The following is a 21073-nucleotide window of genomic DNA, read 5'->3' as shown; positions in this document are numbered from 1 at the left end:
TGACACAAACTGTTAGTTGATATCAACTAATTATGAACCTGGTTTGTTTTTGAAAGTTACCACCTTAGTAGTCAATGAAGAATAGTAAAGCAGGACTGCAGAGAATTAATCACCAATATTAGCTACTAGCCATGTGCACCCAACTACGTTGCGCATGTTAGAGTTGTCTGTGAAGGGCTCCCTGTTTGAACGCGGCTGCCAGTCGTGAACTGGGCCCTTCGTCGCACAGCATTATGATTTTTTTATAAGGGAAACAAAATTACAAAAGAAAACCCTTGGACATTGATTGGATAGGAACTGCCTACTCGGAATCACTGTCCGAATAGTAATTATGTGGTGGTGTAGAAGCATTTCTGCTTCTGTCTGTTCAGTCTTTCTCGTTTTCACGACACTATCGTTTCCTCTCACGATGTCTTCTCAACCTTTCTCCAATCTCGCAGGTTGCTTTGTGGCAGTCCAATGAGTAAGGCAATATACACGGAGCAATGATTATAAAAGGGGGGGGACATAGGTAACCAGGCTCTTTAAAGCATAAATAGGGATCACTTCACTGACATGTGAGCAAGCCACGGTACAACTGTGAGACGCACAGCACTCGCCAGCTACAACGTAACAATAATAAAATTTCCGAAACGTGCTGTTACGTTGTCATTCATTTTACCCACTGTCTTTCTTTCATTCATATGTTACATAGGCACGTACCTTTTATCTTCGGCAATCTCATTCTCTAACCCGGCCTCAGGAGCTAACCAGCGTAACACTGTCCACCACCCCTTTCGTTATTCTGGCACATTGTTGACATCAGTGAGTAACAACAACATACTAAATAGGAAGGTGGTCTACGCATGCGTGGAATTCGTGGACAAACAAAGATCAAGATCTATATGAAGATCTCTTTAGTTAATTTAAAGCACAACAATTTGTTTAGTTTGAATGTCTGTGTTTTGAGGTGTGACTAGCGTACTACAGTCTTCAGTAGTATAAGCCTGGAGGAGATTCTTAATGCAATGCCTATGTTTTAGCTGTCTCTCTACTGCCATCTAGCTTCTTCCAATGCATTCGCGGACAAAGAAAGATCAAGATCCAAATGAAGATTATATATAGAGATAAATCTGTATTGGAAAGATTTTAAATACTTAATCATAAAGTATGGTGCAGATGCCACAATTTGTTACTGTTTGTTTTTATACTGAACATGACTTTTATCAATTTTTTTGAAATTTTACTGAGCAGCTTGTGACATTATTGAATGTGTGATGAGTTAATCGGCATAATTTTCTTCCTTCAAATATTTAATATCTTTTAAAAATTGGTATGTAAGCGCTTCTTTTACTGAAGGCATCCAGGACAGGTGAGTGCTTTAATTTTCTTTTTATCAAGTATAGTGATCCTCACGTAATGTGACTGCATTCAAAACCTCCGTTTTCTTCTTACTTAATTAAAAGGTGTTGCTTTTCAGGTAGCAATTTAAGATAAATATATTGAGGAACTTGTTTAATTTCACGTATTTGAATTGGTTTTTTTTCATGCTTTCTTGGCGAATGGTTTGCCTTATGGTTTCCCAACTTTTGTGTACAGCAGGGATCTCCATCTCTGGTCCTAAAGCACTACTGTGGGTACAGGTTTTCATTTTAGCCCCTGGTGGTACAGTGTTTACTTTTTATGCAGTTTTGTGTTTTTGTTCCCATATTAATTAAGCAAATCTTGTATTTGGACGCGGTGTATTTATTTGACTTTTGTTTGACCTTGACGAGATTAAATATTCTAAGTCCAACCTTTTCTTGCACAGATCATTTTAGATCTTTGTGTTTCTGGTAATGGAAGATGTGCACACGTGTGTGTGTGTGTGTGTGTGTGTGTGTGTGTGTGTGTGTGTGTAAACTAAAAACTGGGGTCTGTGTTGTTGTGAGTGGATCTTATTTATGTTACTTGAGTTTACCCTAAACCACCATATTTTTTTTTTTTTTTTCCCTTTTTAACAATTTTGAGTTGAGGCTGAAGGATTTAAAAGAGAGGAAACCAACAGAATCTCCAAGCATCTCCCAAACCTCCCCTTCATTTTGTTGTGCTGGACAGGGTGGGAGAGCGATAATGGAGGAAATAGAGAGAAGCATCCTGGTAACAGACAGGAGGTCCATGCTGCACATTTGAAACCTCACCTCCCAACATTTAGCATTCACTGATTAAACTTTAATAAAACCTGAAACAACTAGCCTTTCAGTGCTCAGCATAAAATGCAAAAACATGCTACAAATTATGCCTGCAAATTCTGAGCTGCTGTGATTTGTCATTAAGTTTGGAATTCTGTTTGTGAATGTTTGCTTTGTTTTTGAATCTTTATGCTAAATGTTACCTGGTTTCTTGGATTTTACCATCCCTACTCCACATAATATAATAAATTATTGCATTTTAATGTTGTCAAGTATTGCACACCAATCCTGACGATGTATTACAATATATTAATCCCTTAAAGTTGAAATCCTATCCATACAGGTAAACATGTAACAACCTATTATACTTAATAAGGAAAAGCTTTGACTGAATTGATCTAATTTAAATCTTATTTTTTGCATGCCAATAGCACACACACTCTGGATAATTATTTAAATTTAATTCTGACAGAGGTGTCATAATTATACCCTGTTGTTCTCACAGGACTGTCATCCAGTAATATATTTTGATATTAAATATATTGTTAAAATATATTAAAAAGTGCATTTTAAATGTTTAGGGCCTACATACAATCATGGCCAAAATTATCGGCACCCCTGGAATTTTCCCAGAAAATGCACCGTTTCTCCCAGAAAATAGTTGCAATTACAAATGTTTTGGTATCCACACGTTTATTTCATTTATGTGCATTGGAAAAACACAAAAAAACAGAACAAAAGCCAAATCTGACATCAAGTCACACAGAACTCCAAAAATGGGCCGGACAAAATTATTGGCACCTTTTCAAAATTGTGGGTAAATTGTTTTATTTCAAGCATATGATGCTCATTTGAACTCACCTGTGGTAAGAAACAGGTGCTGGCAAGATAGCAATCACACCTGAAGCCAGTTAAAATGGAGAAAAGTTGACTCAACCTTTCTATTGCGTGTCTGAGTGTGCCACACTAAGCATGGAGAACAGAAAGAAGAGCAGAGAATTGTCTGAGAACTTGAGAACAAAAATTGTGGAAAAATATCAACAATCTCAAGGCTACAAGTCCATCTCCAGAGATCTTCATGTTCCTTTGTCCACTGTGCGCAACATAATCAAGAAGTTCAAAACAAACGGCACTGTAGCTAATCTCTCTGGACGTGGACGGAAGAGAAAAATTGATAAAAGACTGCAACGAAGGATAGTCCGAATGGTGGATAAACAGCCCCAATCAACTTCAAAACATATTCAAGCTGTCCTGCAGACTCAGGGTGCAACAGTGTCAGCTCAGACTATCCATCGACATCTGAACGAAATGAAACGTTATGGCAGGAGAGCTAGGAGGACCCCACTGCTGACACAAACATAAAAAAGCCATACTGGAGTTTGCCAAAATGAACTTGAGGAAGCCAAGATCCTTCTGGGCGAACGTCTTGTGGACAGATGAGACCAAGGTAGAGCTGTTTGGTAAAGCTCATCATTCTACTGTTTACAGAAAACGGAAAGAGGCCTACGAAAAAAAGAACAACACAGTACCTAAAGTCAAACATGGTGGAGGTTCTAAGATATTTTTGGGATGTTTTGCTGCCTCTGGCACTGGATGCCTTGACTGTGTGCAATGCATCATGAAATCTGAAGACTAGCAAAAGATATTGGGAGAAGGCAGCCTTCAAATCTGCTGATGATGGAACACAAAACCACATTCAGAGTTAGCAAGAATAAAGTAGGGTAGAATTACAAGTGCATTTTCTACCCATATATAACAATCAAATCTATAGGAAAGGCGAAAGATGTAGGGTGGTGACAGCAGTCAGGTAAATTTTGGAAGGGTGGTCAGCCTCGAGACCCTGTCAGCTCAGTGGCAGCATCAGAGTGTCAAGTCAAGCTACCATCTTCTTCATGTCATATCTTGGAATCTTGCTGAAACAGTGTGTTTATATATGTAATGCATGTTAAAGGGGGTCTTTGGAAAAACTAAAGGTCATTGTGGGCTGTCTGTTTTATATATTTTTGAATATTGATGAAGTGTGATGCTAATATGTCTAACCTGCTGATGTTGAGTTTGACACCCCTAATTTAGGCTATTTTCAAAATAAGTTATACTTTCATACACTAACAAAATAGGTTGTGAGCAGTTTTCAGTGCTGAATGTCTGATAAAACTACTATGATTGTTAACCTTGAAGAAACACCCTCCTAATGTCCTGATTTTTTTTCTTTTCCCCTCTTCCCTCTAGACATAAACCACCATTTCAGCTCACAGGGTGATGCACTTTGACCAGTCATGATAGAAGTAAACAAAGTGCCTGCATAGCATATCAAAACACTGTAGCCTAAAGTCCCAATTGATTTTAGCTAGGATTTCTTGTTTCTGTACTTTCTATAAGATTACTTCAGTTTGTGAATTCACAATCCACTGCAAATTAGCTTTCAGGCACTTTTGTCTGATGGAGTTGAAGATAGCCCTAGTTTATGTATGAGAGAACTTGATTTTAATATAACAAAGTTTGCAGGATATTTAGAACGTTTTTTTTTTTTTTATTTCAATTACTTTTTTAAATGCAGAAATATTACAAAATGATCCACTGCCACAGAGATTTCTCATCAGTAGATGATGCTATACGTTTGGAAAGGGATAAATTGTCAGAAATGAGTCTTTTTTTTTTTTTAGACCACCCTTTGAATAACTTGGAGAGTATTTATTTTTCAATTGTACTATGTTGGCTTTTGACTGGAAGAATTCATGGATTTCAAGGTACCATCATTTACTTTGAAACCCCTGAAAACCTCCTTCTAGTTAAAGTGCACGTTTAGCTAGTAGTAGCTGCAGAGCAGGAGCTTTTTTTTTTTTTTTTTTAAATAGTATAAATGAATTATCCACAAATGGGTTTTTCTGTCTTTTTATTTTCCTGTTTAGTTGCTTGTTTAAAATGCAATAATAGTAACTGTTTGGACTTTCATCTGTTGACTTTGTTAATAAAGGTGTGCCACAGCTGGTGAATTAACACCTTGACATCTTGCACATTTGTAAACAAGGGTGTGCTTTGAAAAAAGGACTGTATAATAAAGCTTTAAGTAAGTACAGTACTGTGAATCCAAGAACAATGGATTGAAATTTAATAATCAGTATCATTAAATGCTTAATATTTCCATTTTTTTGAATTTGAGAGAAGGTGGGGAGCATGAGCTGATAGCATGTTGCCGCACCCACCACACAATGAACCACCCAGATTGGGACCAGAGTACAGCAGGTGACATGACGTTTTTTTTTTACGGTGGCTGGAGTGCCAGTCCTGTCACCAGCCCCAAGTTTACCATGTATGTCGGATGACCTGCTTGCAGGGCTGGATGCAAATTACCGTCATACTTGGTACAAAGCAATTGAAGGTTAAAGGCCTTGCCCAAGGGGCCAACGGAGAGGAATCACTTCTGTTGTTTGCGGGGTTCAAACTGGCAACCTTCCAAATGCCAGCACAGATCCCTAGCCTCAGAGCCGCCACTCCACCCTTTAAAATTTGAGAACCGAGATATATTTTACTAACTTGGCAGATGCCTTTTTATCCAAGGTGATGTATGAGAATACATTACACTTGTTAACATGTAATTCTGATTAGAACACAGGCCAGGTGAAGTAACTTGCCAAGGATCACAGCTTGAGCCATGAGTATTTAACACTGGCACTAGTGGTTTAAAGTTCAGTGCCAAAGTCGCTAAGTCACTCTGTCTAGTGAAATACATGTTTATGTATATTAATAATGATCTATTAAGTGTTTCATTACATTGATGCATATGCTTCAGTACTTTATTTTTGGATTTCTTTAGAAATAATTTTGAAATGTGAACATTTAAAGTAAACTAATAATTTGTTTCCAAGTATATAGGCAGAAGTAATGTGCTCTACTGCACTCTTATAATAGGAATGCCAATTCTTTAAATGTATATACAGTATGTGAAAAATATAGAGCATGACACTTGTGCCTCCGCTAGAAAGTATTCAACTTCATCTACAGCTCTTATTTCAAAGTTGCACTGTTAATTTATGAACCACACATTTTTACAATTTCTGCATTATTTAAGATCTTGGAGGGGCTGAAATAGAGCAGTTGGGCATACAATGAGGCAAATGTATATTAAAAAAAATAATTTCCAGTGCCATTGTTCATACAAAAGCTTAAAATTCAGAAGTGAATAAAGAAATAAAATTAGTTAGAGTTGCACTTTTTTGATAATTTCCAGGATGTCTAGACTGATTTGAATTAAGAAGATGGGTTTTACGGTTTTTGCCTTGGGAGTAGTGTTGGATTGGTACTAAAATTACGAAGTGTTCCGAATGTAATAACAGGTAACTCCAAAACCCATCTTACTCCAGCCTCCACACTACACACCACTTCTTTCGTAATCAGTAGCAGTTTCAAGGTGGTGGGCTGGGCTTCTGGTACTGAAAATCCTGAACAGCTGTTACTATACTGTTTTGAAATTTAGGTTTTTTGGTACAGTGTGCAGCTGTACATGGAAGAAGTCTAAAGCGTATTTACTAAACTTGCTGAAGAAAACCAATTGGTGTATAGGTACCTTCTAACGTGTGTTAACATTCTGTGTGCAACAAGGAGAGGAATTCAGCAGTCAGCTGATATGCTTCTGTAGTTACCTGCACCAGATGTTGTAAGAGTATGCAGAAGGGTGAAGGTGGATATTTACAGAGGACAGCAATTCAGGAGTGCTTGTGTTGGGCAAATAAGCAGCTCTGTTGTTCCAGCAAGCCCAAGGTCCGGCATTGGATGTAGGGTGTAGTAACACTTTTTTTTTTAACATTAGTATAATAATATTTTGTTATACAAACCAGTCAAGGTCTAACTCTGACTTTTGTAACTCCTTTACTGGAAATTTTTCTAAAGCAAAACACTGCCTTCATCCCAGCAAAGTATGATAAATCCTTTCTCATACAGTACAAGAAATAAAAACAAATACATGCAATGCAAAAAAAAAAAAGGTACTGTATTATTATGATAATAATAATCATAAATAAATATATAAGCATGCTATTTATTGAAGTCCAAACCATATTAAATACACATACCACAGTGATGCGCTACAAATCATTATTCTTAACTGTTGCTGCATATCCCATAAAACGAGTTCTTGCACATTGTTAGGTTTCTTGTCAGTATGAGGTCTTAGGGTGTTTTTCCTTTGTCAATGGTTCCGTTTGTTTCTAGCATATTCGGTGATGTTTCTCATTGTTGTCTACAATTTTGGTTTGTGTGTCTCCCGGTGGCTTTTTATGCGACTTCTCATGTTGAAATTAGCATGATGCAGAGTACCATCTGGCATAAGTTTCACTTCCCTTTGCGTATTTTTTGCACGGGTCCAAAAATGGCAGCAACAACAGTGAACATAATCTCACAGAATCAATCAATCAATCAACATTTATTTATATAGCACATATTCATACAAAAAAAATGGAGCTCAAAGTGCTTTACAAAATGAATAGAAAAATAGAAGACACAATAAAAAATAAACATAAGTCAACATTAATTAACATAGAATAAGAGTAAGGTCCGATGGCCAGGGTGGACAGAAAAAACAAAAAAAAAACTCCAAAAGCTGGAGAAAAAAAAATAAAATCTGTAGGGGTTCCAGACCACGAGACCGCCCAGTCCCCTCTGGGCAATCTACCTAACATAAGTCAAACAGTCCTCTTTGTATTTAGGGTTTTCATGGAAGGACCTGATGATGATGGTCACGTAGACTTCTGGCTTTCAGTCCATCAATGTTGGTGCATCATGATGCTTTGAGTAGGTGGTGGTGGCGCAGGCAGGAAAAAGAAACAGAAGAGAGAGTAGGGGTCAGTATGGATTTTAGAGCCACTGTGAATAATTATTATGAAGAATTGAACATACAGAGTATCAGTATTAAGTTAAAGTGAAGTTATGAGAAGGCCATGTTAAAGTAATGTGTTTTCAGAAGATGACACATAGTCATTCCATATCTGTTTATAGCATTGCTACACGCCTGTAGATGGGATGCACATTGATCATTCTATACATTAATAAGACAGTGTCCTCACTAATGGTCTCTATTATATACACCTCTTTGTTGAGTTTTGAATATTTAGAAATTCTTAAATATTTATTGGAGTTTCAATGCTAGTATCTTATTGTGCTTGGTCACATTATGGCAAAAGAACACTTTCACAATTTTATCTGTCATCCCACATCCAAAAGACATCTGTTGGGTAAATTTAGTCAAATCTGTCTTGGTACGAGTCTCTGTCTGTCTCTTTCCCTCCCTCCCTAATATTTGTTCCTGATTCTGTCAGGATAGTCTACTGCTCCCATAAAACTGTACAATGGAAATGCTTGTTTGAAAATAGATGAGTAGTAGATAGTTTAATCACATTCCCTTTCAAGCAAACATGATCTTAGAGCCATCTTTTGCCACTGATGTAATAGTTGTGGAACAGGATTTTGATATGATGGGTTTAGTTTTTTTGACTGACTGTTTCCATAATTTTTACCTAATACCATTTTCTGCTTTTTCTTAGACAGCCTTTTAAACATGGAGGTGGATGTTAGTGGTGTTTCCAGGACTGCAGTGCCTGTTCTTTCTACTCCCACTGGAGGGGATGGTATCTCACAGTCTAAAAGTGAACCAGAAAAGCCACGATGCTCAAGCACACCCTGTTCACCTATAAAAAGGACTGTTTCAGGCTATCAGATCCTTCACATGGACTCCAACTATCTTGTGGGGTTCACCACTGGTGAGGAGTTATTGAAACTTGCTCATAAATGGTCAAACACAGAGAAGGCTTCTGGAGAGTCCATTCCGAGTCAGTGCACAAAGCAGCATGATTTGGGTCTCCATCGGGCAGCACGTCTTTACAAAACAAAGAGCCGCTACTACCAGCCCTATGACATTCCAGCTGTGAATGGAAGAAGGAGGCGAAGGATGCCTAGCTCAGGTGACAACTGCATCAAGTCTCTACCTTTGGAACCCAGCAAAGTATTTCATGGTCCTCTGCCCCTTTGTCTCTTGAAGGGTAAGAGAGCTCACTCTAAATCATTGGACTACCTCAATCTAGACAAAATGAACATTAAGGAGCCTGCTGACACAGAGGTACTACAGTATCAACTGCAACATCTTACCTTAAGAGGGGAGCGGGTATTTACTCGAAACAAAACATGAAAATGATTTCTTTTTAGATTGTTTAATCAGGAGTATCTTGAAGCCATTGATATGCCTCGCTCCTCAGCAAACTGTTTAAATCAATGACCAAGGATGTATGTCAGTATAAAGGGGAACTTGGTTGACTTTATCAATAGATAACTAGGCTGCTGTCAGCTGGTAGGTATTGTGTAATACTGAAACTTAAATGAATTTCTTTAATGACACAAATTTTTATAAATAGTGTGTGCGATCAATAGAAGGTTCTACTCAAAAAGAACAGGAAAATGGAAAACCTTATAATTAGCAATAACCTTTGTGCTTGATCATGTAACCCAGTGCGAGTTTTGGAACTGTAACTTGGTAATGGGAATATTGTGAAATGCACCAATTGCACATTTTATACTCTTATTTTGGCTTTTGTGACTGCACTGTATATCATTATTAAATATTTGCCATGACATCATGCACCCTTTGCGAGTACAGTACATTTCTACATTCTTGTCGAATATTTAATCTGTAAATGCTTAGCTTTATGTTTGTCCTGATCTTAAATAAGTTAAAACATTTTCAATTATCAATTAGTAAGATTTACGGCTGCCAGAAAAACTGTTGCTATTAAAAGTTTGACAAAGTAGTTATTGAAGGTTTGGAACAATAAAACTTTTATATAGTTATTAGAAAGGTCTACTTTTGTATAAATAAAAAAAACTCCTGAATCGTTTTTAAAGCTGTGAATGTACTTGCATATGTGCACATTATTCATAATCTAGTAAAAAACAATTGAATTAAGAGTTTTTTTTTAATAAGCAATTCAAATGTATTTTCTATTAGCTAAGTCTCAAAAGAGACATTAACAATAGCTGATTAAAATTGGGATGTTATAATAATCCTAAACTTAAAGTGGCAGACCTCGATGACTCATAATACAAAAGTCATAAGTATGAACTGCAGTTTGGATAAATAAGGGTGCATGTCACTGATATCCAAGGAAAGCGAAAATAACAAAATTAAACCAACATGTATGTTTGGACTTCATTACATTTTTGGTAGAAAGAGAAAGAATTAAAGTTTTTGAATAATCTAAAAAAACGCTTGGTTAGTATTTTTGATATTTAACAGAATGATAAGATTTTGCTAATTTTTAAAACAAAACTGGATCTTTCTGACTGCTAAATCATAAATCAACCAAAGTCATGGCGTTGTACTGTGTTTCTCTTCCCACCCCCTTGAAAACAAGAAATGTGAAAGGCAGAGCAGCCATTTTAAGTCGTGTGCTCTGTCCAATCACGTTTTGTCTTTCTTTGAGATCTTTTGTTGCACTCGTTTTTGATCTTTTCTCCCGAGCAGTTTTTGTTGTACTGTCAAGCTGCTTTTTGATAGTAAGGTCTTGGTGGTGTGGGGTGGGAGGGAATCATTCATTAAACTTTATGAAGGTAATGGCTACCGTTCATCCTCTGAACCTTCAAACCGTTGAACATCTGCTGTATGATTATTTTTATATATAGTTACAATAAAGCCTGCTCTTGTTGTTCAGAAAGCACTGTTGAAGCTCTCTTAATGTTTGCTTGGCTGGCTTTGAGAATGAGCGCCTTATATACATTTTAAAATGCACTGAATGGCAAGCAATCAAGGGTAGCTTGTCCCAAATAATGATAGCTGCATTGATCTTGATATATTTGGGCCACTTTTGTGGTCTGGAGAATTTGACACAAGCTCAGTTTTAGATAGAGAAGATAACAGTTACAGCGGAATTATTCTCTGAGCCAAAGTAAAACAGCACATATAGGATCATTTCAGTTTTTTTTACCACTTTGGAATATTTTTGCATCGTTACTTTTTCATTATTAAATATCTTTGTGAGTGTTCTGTGTTTACGTATTTATCTGACATTTCATTTAGGTTTAATGAATTGATCTATAGTAGTAATTGAGATTTGATTCCTCAAATTGTGTACACACTATTGAAACCAAAGGGTGAAGGCAGCGCAGGGTAAATAAAACCAAAAGGTGCAGCACAAGGCTGGGCAAATTTTACAATAAATTATCTGAATAATGTCAAGCATCAGCTGCTATGGAGTGAGCCTGTAATATATAGTAGGTACTGGTTTTTGCTTTCTTTAATAGGACAAAGCAGACTTTTTGTAATCTGTAGTTTCGGTCTATAATATGCAGCATGCATAAATGATATGAAAGCCTCATTTTCTGTAAATAATGCCCTTAAAATCTAGAAATATTGGAAGTGGTTTCCCTAATTTGTCTTTGGCCCGTTCTATAGAGAGCTAATGGCCAGCCTCAAATGTGGTGTAATGTATGATGGTACCTTTATAATAAAACACTAACTTAAAAGATCATTTAGAAAACTTGATGGAAAATAACATGACAACAACCTATCTTGGGGAAAGGAAGCAACTTAAATTAAAAATATATTTTATTGTCAGTACTGTATGTTTACTTTTATTATACAAGAGTTTATTTAAAGTGACGAGAATGGAAGAAGCAGTCTATTGCACAATACTTCGTCTCCATCTACTCTGATCAGACAGGCCGTGTTTTTAAAAATGATTCTTGTAGACAGATGGCTTTTTAATCCCAGATTACAAAAATAATGTAATATGTGTTGTTTGGATGAGAACAACTGGAATTAATGCATTGGACATCAATGTTTGGTAAAGTTCAGCCTTGCTTAAGCAGATTTCTTTAAAGAATTTGCCGTTAAAAGCGACCCTTGGCAACAGTGTGTAGTCAAGCAGATATTGAGAATTTCCGCTCCAATCAAAATACTTCTTAGCATATTCATTTATTGGTTATGCATCTTTTGTGGAGTATATATAAATTGAAAGACTATCATTTCATTTGCAAGGTTTATATATTTTTAAGCCGTTTCCATTTCTCGTCCTCCTATGCATTTATAATCTATTTTCTTACTATTTAATGCTATAAAGTAAAACAACTGGAATAAAGACTGCACTATTTAATGAGAATATAAAAACTGTACTATGTAATAGTTTTGTGCATCTTACAGTATATATGCTAAATGCTATTTTTGGAGCTGGATTTTAAAGCTCTTCCTGTTAATCTACAACTTTTTTTTTAATTTATTTATTTGTTATTTTTTTTCTTTAACAGAAAGGTGATGTTCATTTGTTTCACCTTAGGAGATCGTGTTGAAATTGTCCCCCCCATGTAATATTTCACTGGTGCTTTTCTTGCCTTCATGGTTTAGTAAATATCAAGGGTTTATTTAATTGTCATCCTAAATTGTGCTGAAGATAATCTTTAGTAATTAAGATAATGTGTATTACAAAGTAGATTATAGTAGGATACTTGGGAGAAAAAAATGGGGAAAAAATATGTGAAAAAAGTGAAGTGGTTTTTATTTTGCTGAAAGAGTGTGTATATTGTTTGGTCCACTGTATGGATGGCTGTACATGTGTTTTATTTTTTGTGATCTTTAAAAAAAAAAAAAAAAATCATCCTATTAAAACACTACAACAGTACTTGGCCTTTCCAGTTTGTGTTTTTTTTTGTTCTCTGTTTTTAATTGTGAAATATTATACCATAAATGGAGTCTTTGAACCATTTTAGTTGTTTTTGCTGTTCTGTTTGTCTTCTCAGTGCTTTAACATTTTTTTTCTCTCCAAGGATTTTATTTTCTGGTTAGCAGTATTCCATTTATTTTGCAGCTAGACATTACAAGCATTCTGACAACAGGCCATTGAACTCAAGCTCATCCATTCTTGTGTATTTTCCAAGGTCGCTAATGTCCTGCTCTCTACCGCACTACTTGGTAATTTTATTCTTTGTGTCCACAGTTCTTTGCATGAAGATAGCCTTTCTAACATTTATGCAAAGTCTGCCCTCAAGTTTCCAACTGTGTCTCCATGTTTGTGTTTCAGATTTTATTTTACAGTAACTGAGATTCCTTTAACTCTTTGAGGGCTAAATCGATGGTTTCACACAGAAATCAACATAAAACGTCTGTTGCTGAATGCTGTGGCTGCCAGTTTGCCAAGAATGAGTGGCAGGCTTATTGCCAGGCTGCCTTTGTGTGGCTGGGGCAGCAGCAGCGGCAGTCACGGTCGCAGCGCATTACATTCTGATTGTTAAGTGGCAGTCCTCCCTGGCGAACATTGTTAATACCACAACTAGCTGGGGACTAATCAGCTGAAGCTGGAACCTCGCATTCGATTTCGATCACTTGTATCAAAATCTGAGTCCAACAAGTCATAGTCCAGTTCAGAGATAATAGGCAAGATGTCGTCCATTTTCGCATTTGCTTTGATTTCTCGCCAGATGTCACTGCCATTTTTGCCATTGTGTGCGCCTTGCTACTCACATGAGCGCAGGGAATCTCACTCAAACCAATGAATCTTAACTTTCCTATCATATCACCAAAATAAGTACAAAATTTCAGCCTTCTACCTACACGGGAAGTTGGAGAATTAGTGACGTTGGAAAGTTCAATATGGTGGCTGACAGTGGCGTCATACCACCGAAATAAGTATGTACATTGGTTTCGGTTAGCGCCCTACCAAATTTCGTGAAGATGGGGCCATAAATAAGAAAGTTCAACATGGCTGACGTGGTTGACCGTTATGACTGTTACACATAGAATTTCGAAATGAAACCTGCTTAACTTTTGTAAGTAAGCTGTAAGGAATGGGCCTGCCAAATTTCAGCCTTCTACCTACACGGGAAGTTGGAGAATTAGTGATGAGTGAGTCAGTGAGTGAGTGAGGGCTTTGCCTTTTATTATTATAGATGATGCCATATGGTTACATATTCAAACAAAATCTTACAAAGCTCAGTAGCCTTTCATTTTATTAAAATATCCACTAGGAAGGTAAAGAGATGATAACATTTTCTGAAAATTTGCTTTTATTCAGTGTTCGACTGTACCATTTACTTTGCATGTTCACACTTGCGATTGTTCAAATTAATTTGGAATCATTTTGTAGTGGTGGTTATTTTGGGGTTTACAGAAAGTATCATCTATATATATAATTCACTAAGGCAAGACAACCATGAAAAGCACGCCGGAAGGGGCGTGGATTCACTAAGCCACCGACAAGTGAAACCCCTATGGCGCACCCAGGAAGGGGCCACGCCCACCAATTCCAAGACCATTGGATACGACGACAACTCGCATGGCCACGTCCACCAACTTGGACGCGACGACACAGGAAAAAATGGCGTCATTTATATTCGTCTGTCGTAGAGGCCACATACAGTGCAGGTCAGGTTAATGTCATGTGCATGACATGCACATCCAAGCTACATTGACTGTTCATAGAGGCATGTTTCTCGCGGAGGTGAATCGCCATATACAGCGTGTAAACGGTTTGCGAGGGGTATCCCTTGGGATCCTTAAAACAATTCTTTACAACTGAGGTTAAAGCACAATGAAGTAAGCAGTCTTTAAAAACCGAGTTTTCGGTTACGACTCACGACCGCGTGGACCATTGCAAACTGTTTTACACGCTACATACAGCTATTCACATCCGCGACAAACATGCGTCTTCTTAGATACTCCTGCAGGAACACGGAAGACGTTTCCCTGCCCACCAACACTCCTTTTTCACCGGCCGGCGTCTACCCTCGCTCTCTAGGCATTCACACTGTCTGCCCATTTGCCCGGATGCAAAAACTCACGGACCACCCAATTAGTCCCTTTCATCTGTGCTGAGTCCACATGCACGTCTGAGCCACGCGGTGTTTGTTATGCCGCGGGTTCACTATTGTGTTGTATTTTGCTCTCTCCAGAGTTCCATCTTTTCAATCGGCAGACTAGCATGATGGAGGGAGTGAGATGGACGTCGTCCTCCCGTTCCACCCTCTGCGCCTGAGCGCCGCACGGACGATTGTGTGTTGGTTTGTTTCGTGCATTGTTACAATGTTGCTTTTCTTGCTGATTTATTACATTACCGATTTTTTTCGAATGTTAATTTTCTCCCTGTGCTTAAAAATCTTTAAAAAACAGGCCTGATTATGCGGTGTATGGTACGCCGCGGGTTGGCTAGTTTTAAATAATTCTCCATTATCTGCCATGATAGCCTGAGCAGTCCATGCTGTTTATTTTGAATAGTCAAGCCATAGAGACGGGAGCTACAAAAATTAAACTTTGAAAATCACCGCTGCTCAGTTGCAGTGTACCTGAAATACAGTAGTACCATACTAGCTGTGGATTACATTAAAGGAGATGATGCTCAGGTCTAAGTGCTGTTGAAGTGAACCACGGAACAAAATGCATCTCAAGTTTAACTAATGCGCAGTTAGTCTTGTTTTCATTTCGTGTTTCTCCTCAGTTTGCTCTGCTCACCAGCCTGTTAATAATGTCACGCCGGTGATTAATGTCTCGCTCTCTCTCTCTCAATTAACGAGTTGCTGCTACACATTCCTCTCAATTTAAAGAGACGTATAAGAGATGTAAACTTATTAAAGAATGGCTACAATTGTTAAGCTATATTAGATCAAAATGAGTGTTGCTGTCATTATTGTACATGTTATTCACTTCGACCATATGAAAACGCCCTGAAATCCTCATACGGAAAGTAATCACAACAGAAGGTCAACTTTAGTAGAATCATATCTGAAGCATAATTGTGTCTCTGTAACTGATGGGCGGATTTATCATCAGTGTGACCTGGGTGGGCGCCTGGATATCTTGGCATATGCAAGAAAAAAGTAATGCCTGCATTTTTCTATTTCAGTGGTACCTCGTGCTCTTTCATGCAACACATTTACTCATATCAGCAACACAGGAGCGCCGCAGGGGACTGTACTTTCTCCTGTCCTGTTCAGCCTATATACATCGGACTTCCAATACAACTCGGAGTCCTGCCACGTGTAAATGTTCGCTGATGACACTGCTATGGTGGGCTGCATCAGGAGTGGGCATGAGGAGGAGTATAGGAACCTAATCAAGGACTTTGTTAAATGGTGCGACTCAATCCACCTTCACCTGAACACCAGCAAAACCAAGGAGCTGGTGGTGGATTTTAGGAGGCCCAGGCCCCTCATGAACCCCATGATCACCAGAGGCGACTGTGTGCAGAGGGTGCAGACCTATAAAAACCTGGGAGTGCAGCTGGATGATAAATTGGACTGGACTGCCAATACCGATGCTCTGTGTAAGAAAGGTCAGAGCCGAGTATACTTCCTGAGAAGACTGGCGTCCTTCAACATCTGCAATAAGATGCTGCAGTTGTTCTATAAGACGGTTTTCCTTCTACGCGGTGGTGTGCCGGGGAGACAGCATAAAGAAGAAGGACGCCTCACGCCTGGACAAACTGGTGAGGAAGGCAGGCTCTATTGTAAACACGGAGCTGGACAGTTTGACATCCATGGTAGAGCGACGGCTGCTGAGCAGGCTCCTGTCAATCATGGAGAATTCACTACATCCACTAAACAGTATCATCTCCAGACAGAGGAGCAGCTTCAGCAACAGACTGCTGCTCTGAAAGTTAGCCTTATTACCATAAATATGTACTAATGCTGCGTTCCTTTTGAATTCTCAAACGGAATGGCCCCTTAAGTCGGATTTCCAACTTGGAAACTCGGGGGAGAAATGAAAAGCTGGGTAAGACCAGACCGAGCTCAGAGCACCCTGGCACTGACTCCTACATTATCAGGCAGCCTCTGCTACGTGAAGCGAACCAACTTAAGAGACATAAAGAAAGTCTCGTTGAATGTTTTGTAACCCCAGCCGTGTTACTATAGCCATGGTGAATATTATGTTCTGGAGTATAACAAAAAGTTCAACTGCTAGTTTTACACGGTGAATTTTTCATGTACAATGTTCTTCGAAATTAATGCTGGCTGATTGGCTCTTTAAACTTTTAGTAAGCTTGTATGTGTAGGCTGAGGCTGCTGTTATCCTTTTTCTATTTAATTATTTCTATGAATCCTGCTACTAAATTAATGATATTGATATTAAAAAGAATATCCTAGTAAATGTTAGTGTCTCCTTCTGAAGAGTTGACAGGTTGGAAGGAGGCAACACAAGAAGGTAGAATGAGACGCTACAGTAGCCTACAAATCTTAACTTTTGCCTGTGCAGAAAGCTGCCATCTGGTGAACTCAGTCAATCAAACCTAAAAAGATGAGGAGCTCTGGCACCATTCATCATTGTGTGAAGTACTTGCCGTGATAGGGCACTCTGGAGCTCTTGACACAACGTAAACAGCCTGCTCCTTGGACAGATGCGTGACACACTTTATCAAGCGGGCAGAAGATAACTCAGTGTGTAGATGGCCTCCTGGGGTCCCTTAAGGGAATATCTGTGTATTCCTACAAGCCTTTTGCTAAGCAGGAATGGCGTTCTTGTCTTAAACCTCATTGTAAAACCAACTGTAAAATCTAAAACAAAAACTAGACCGAAATAATAATTTTATGAAAAGTCAGAAAAAATAAAAACCAAAAGAGAAATGATCAAATTTTCATAGATCCAAACTAAAAATGAAGTGACAGGAGAAAATTCTATAGAACTAAAATACCTTTGGTGTGTATACTGCTCAAAAAAATTAAAGGAGCACGTTTTAATCAGAGTATAGCGTCAAGCCAATGAAACTTCTGGAATGTTGATCTGGTCAGTTAAGTAGCAGAGGGGGTTGTTAATCAGTTTCAACAGGTGCACTAGAGGGGCAACAATGAGATGACCCCCAAAACAGGAATGGTTTAACAGGTGGAGGCCACTGACATTTTTCCCTCCTTATCTTTTCTGACTGTTTTTCACTAGTTTCACATTTGGTTACAGTCAGTGTCACTACTGGTAGCATGAGGCGATACCTGGACCCTACAGAGGTTGCACAGGTGGGTCCAACCTCCAGGATGGCACATCAATACGTGTCATTGCCAGAAGGTTTGCTGTGTCTCCCTGCACAGTCTCAAGGGCATGGAGGAGATTCTAGGAGACAAGCAGTTACTCTAGGAGAGCTGGAGAGGGCCATAGAAGGTCCATAACCCATCAGCAGGACCAGTATCTGCTCCTTTGGGCAAGGAGGAACAGGATGAGCACTGCCAGAGCCCTACAAAATGACCTCCAGCAGGCCACTGGTGTGAATGTCTCTGACCAAACAACAGAAACAGACTTCATAAGGGTGGCCTGAGGGCCCGACATCCTCTACTGGGTCTGGAGAAGCCGTAGAGAATGTTATGCTGCCTGTAACATCGTTCAGCATGACTGGTTTGGTGGTGGGTCGGTGACGGTCAGGGGAGACATATCCATGTAGTGACACACAGACCTCTACAGGCTAGACAACGGCACCTTGACTGCAATTAGGTATCAGGATGAAATCCTTGGACCCATTGTCAGACCCTATGGTGGTGCAGTGGGTGCCGGGTTCCTCCTGGTGCACGACAATGCCAGGCCTCATGTGGAAAGAGTATGTAAACAGTTCCTGGAAGATTAAGGAATTGATACCATTGACTGGTCCCCACTCTTGTCTGACCTAAATCCAATAGAACACCTCTGGGACATTATGTTTTGGTTTATCAGTGATGCCCTGGTCCAGATCTGGAAGGAGATCCCCCAGGACACCATCCATCGTCTCATTACGAGCATGCATCCCCCGTCGCCAGCCAACCAACCGACGTTGTCAGGTATGCATACAAGCTACTGAGTATGGTTTTGATTGGACTAGCTTGCCGCATCATTTTTTCATTTTGATTTTCAGGGTGTCTTTGAAATCTGCCCTCTGTAGGTTGGTAATTTTCATTTCCATCAAACGATGTGGCATCCTTTCATTCCTAACACATTATCCAGTCCATGTCAGTACAGATATCCAGCATGAATTTTTTTGCCCATTGAGATCTGATGAGTTTTCAAAGTGTTCCTTTAATTTTTTTAAGCAATTTATATACAAAAGTTTCCACAATTGTAGCTTTCAGTTAATTCACATGGTGACAGGTTGCTGGTATCCTGAGCTTGAGTCCTTTTATATTCTTGTGTGTTGTGTGGGTGGTCCTCAGAGTGGCCTGTTTTTTTTTTTTTCTTTCTTCCACATCCCCATGTGCCAATTACTTGGACCCTGTGGCACCCGGTACCACCCTGTTCACCCACCTTGGAAAGGCTTCAATGTCCCATGGCCCATTAAGTAGGCATGGGAATGTTAGAGTGCCTTAACCCAATGTCTCATTACGTGACTTTTAGTCGTGGGATATTTCAGATTTACTGACCGCAGTTGCTGACCTCATTGCCAAATCGTGTCAGTTTACATGATCAACAAACAAAAACTCCACTCTAAAAAATGAGGTGGTCCTTCAGAGCAATACCATACAGAATCATTTTTGATTCCCAGAAGACTCATCCGCTTTATATATTTAGATCCTTAATGGCCTCGACAGTAAATAAAAAGGAAAATATGCACACAGATTTGTGAATTACCAGTGATCTTAAAGGACTATTACTGCATACAAAATATTAGGTGTTTTTTCTTAATCTGTTAGTGGCCTGCTAGGTAGCCTACCATATATGAAAGATTGCAGTTATTTTATTACATATTAGCAGTTTTTCAAAGCACAAAGAACCAACTTCATATTTAAAGATCCCTTCATGCAATAGTTCTATGAAGAAGTACACAACCCAAAAATGCCTTTAGAGGACCATTATTTTTAAGAGTGTATGGCAAATTGAGCCGTAATCTCGTCACTTTCTTGTCTTTTTCTATTCTGTGTTGGTACATAAAACAGTAGCCATCCTACAGATGAGCTTCTCTTCTGTTTGTGAGGTCCTAAACACCATGCTCCTTATTTCTCGTCGCTGCGGCTTGATGGGAGCACACGGCCTGCAAACCGACGTGATTATGTAAATCAAGGCTATGACTGACAGTCGCTAGAAAAGTCGTCTAATGTGACATGGATGTTAGTTACTATGAAGTCGGTATGATTCACAGTGTTAACCTTATTCTGATAGGATCATGGACTGTATCACCATAAGCTTTTTAGCCATACCATACCATACCATAACTCTTTCAGGGCTGTTGACTTTTGTCGAAATTCAGGAGTAGAGGATGGTAATCGGCTGTAAACTGCGACTAAACTCACCGTTACGTTTTAGTTTGACTCTCTTTGCTTGAAGGAAAGTTACGTAGCTTTGTTGATTTGACCTCGATTCCCCACACGTGAATGAGTAGTGAAGAGTAAACAGCCTCTAAAATGGCGTCGACATCTGGCAAGACTAAAGCAAATGTGCAAAGCAAAATACTCTATGGATGTTTTACGTATTATCGCTGAATCGGACTCTGACTTTTTGGACTCTGAGTTTGATGCAAGTGATCTGGGGCCTCATGTATAACGCCGTGCGTAGAACTCGCACTATAACATGGCGTAAGCACAAAAGCCGAAATGTGCTTACGCACAGAAAAATCCAGATGCAGGAATCTGTGCGTACTCCAACTTCCACGTTCTTCTGCTACATAAATCCCGATCAGCGTGAAAAGTAACGCTTGTGCACGCGCTTTATGTAACGCCCCAACTCCTCCCAGAATTACGCCTCTTTGAATATGCAAATGAATATAAATCGCCCTTAAGCGCAGCCTTCTGTGAAAAGACAATGGGAAAAGCACAGGGGAAAATATAAGAATTTCAGCGAATACCAAGTGGAGGCAAAGGAAAAACATACTATTTGTTGATTTAAACCGTGGTATAATCAACAAAAGGAAGTTAATCGAGTGACATAGTGTGTTGGAGAAACTTGAAAGCTCACGTTCACAAAATCGCACAGTGCCGGAAATAAAAAAGAAGTCACATATCAAAGTCGCCGTGAA

At 38.9% G+C, this 21073-nt stretch overlaps 1 protein-coding gene across 3 annotated transcripts in view; it reads left to right on the top strand.

Moving 5' to 3' along the window:
• The window catches only part of macir (macrophage immunometabolism regulator), a 36087-nt gene extending 23282 nt beyond the window's left edge, over positions 1–12805 (top strand). For 2 of the 3 annotated variants that reach the window (XM_039758889.1, XM_039758891.1), the window contains exon 2: positions 8687–12805. In XM_039758889.1, the coding sequence (XP_039614823.1) occupies positions 8687–9327 (641 nt within the window). In that variant the 3' untranslated portion in view covers positions 9328–12805. The remainder of the gene's footprint in view (positions 1–8686) is intronic. The other variant, XM_039758890.1, reaches the window with a different exon arrangement.
• Positions 12806–21073: the final 8268 nt, after the last annotated feature.

The sequence above is a fragment of the Polypterus senegalus genome, chromosome 7 (assembly GCF_016835505.1).
Source record: "Polypterus senegalus isolate Bchr_013 chromosome 7, ASM1683550v1, whole genome shotgun sequence".
Lineage (NCBI taxonomy): Eukaryota > Metazoa > Chordata > Cladistia > Polypteriformes > Polypteridae > Polypterus > Polypterus senegalus.
Note: the sequence above shows the minus strand (reverse complement) of the source record. Positions and strands in the feature narration are given on the sequence as shown.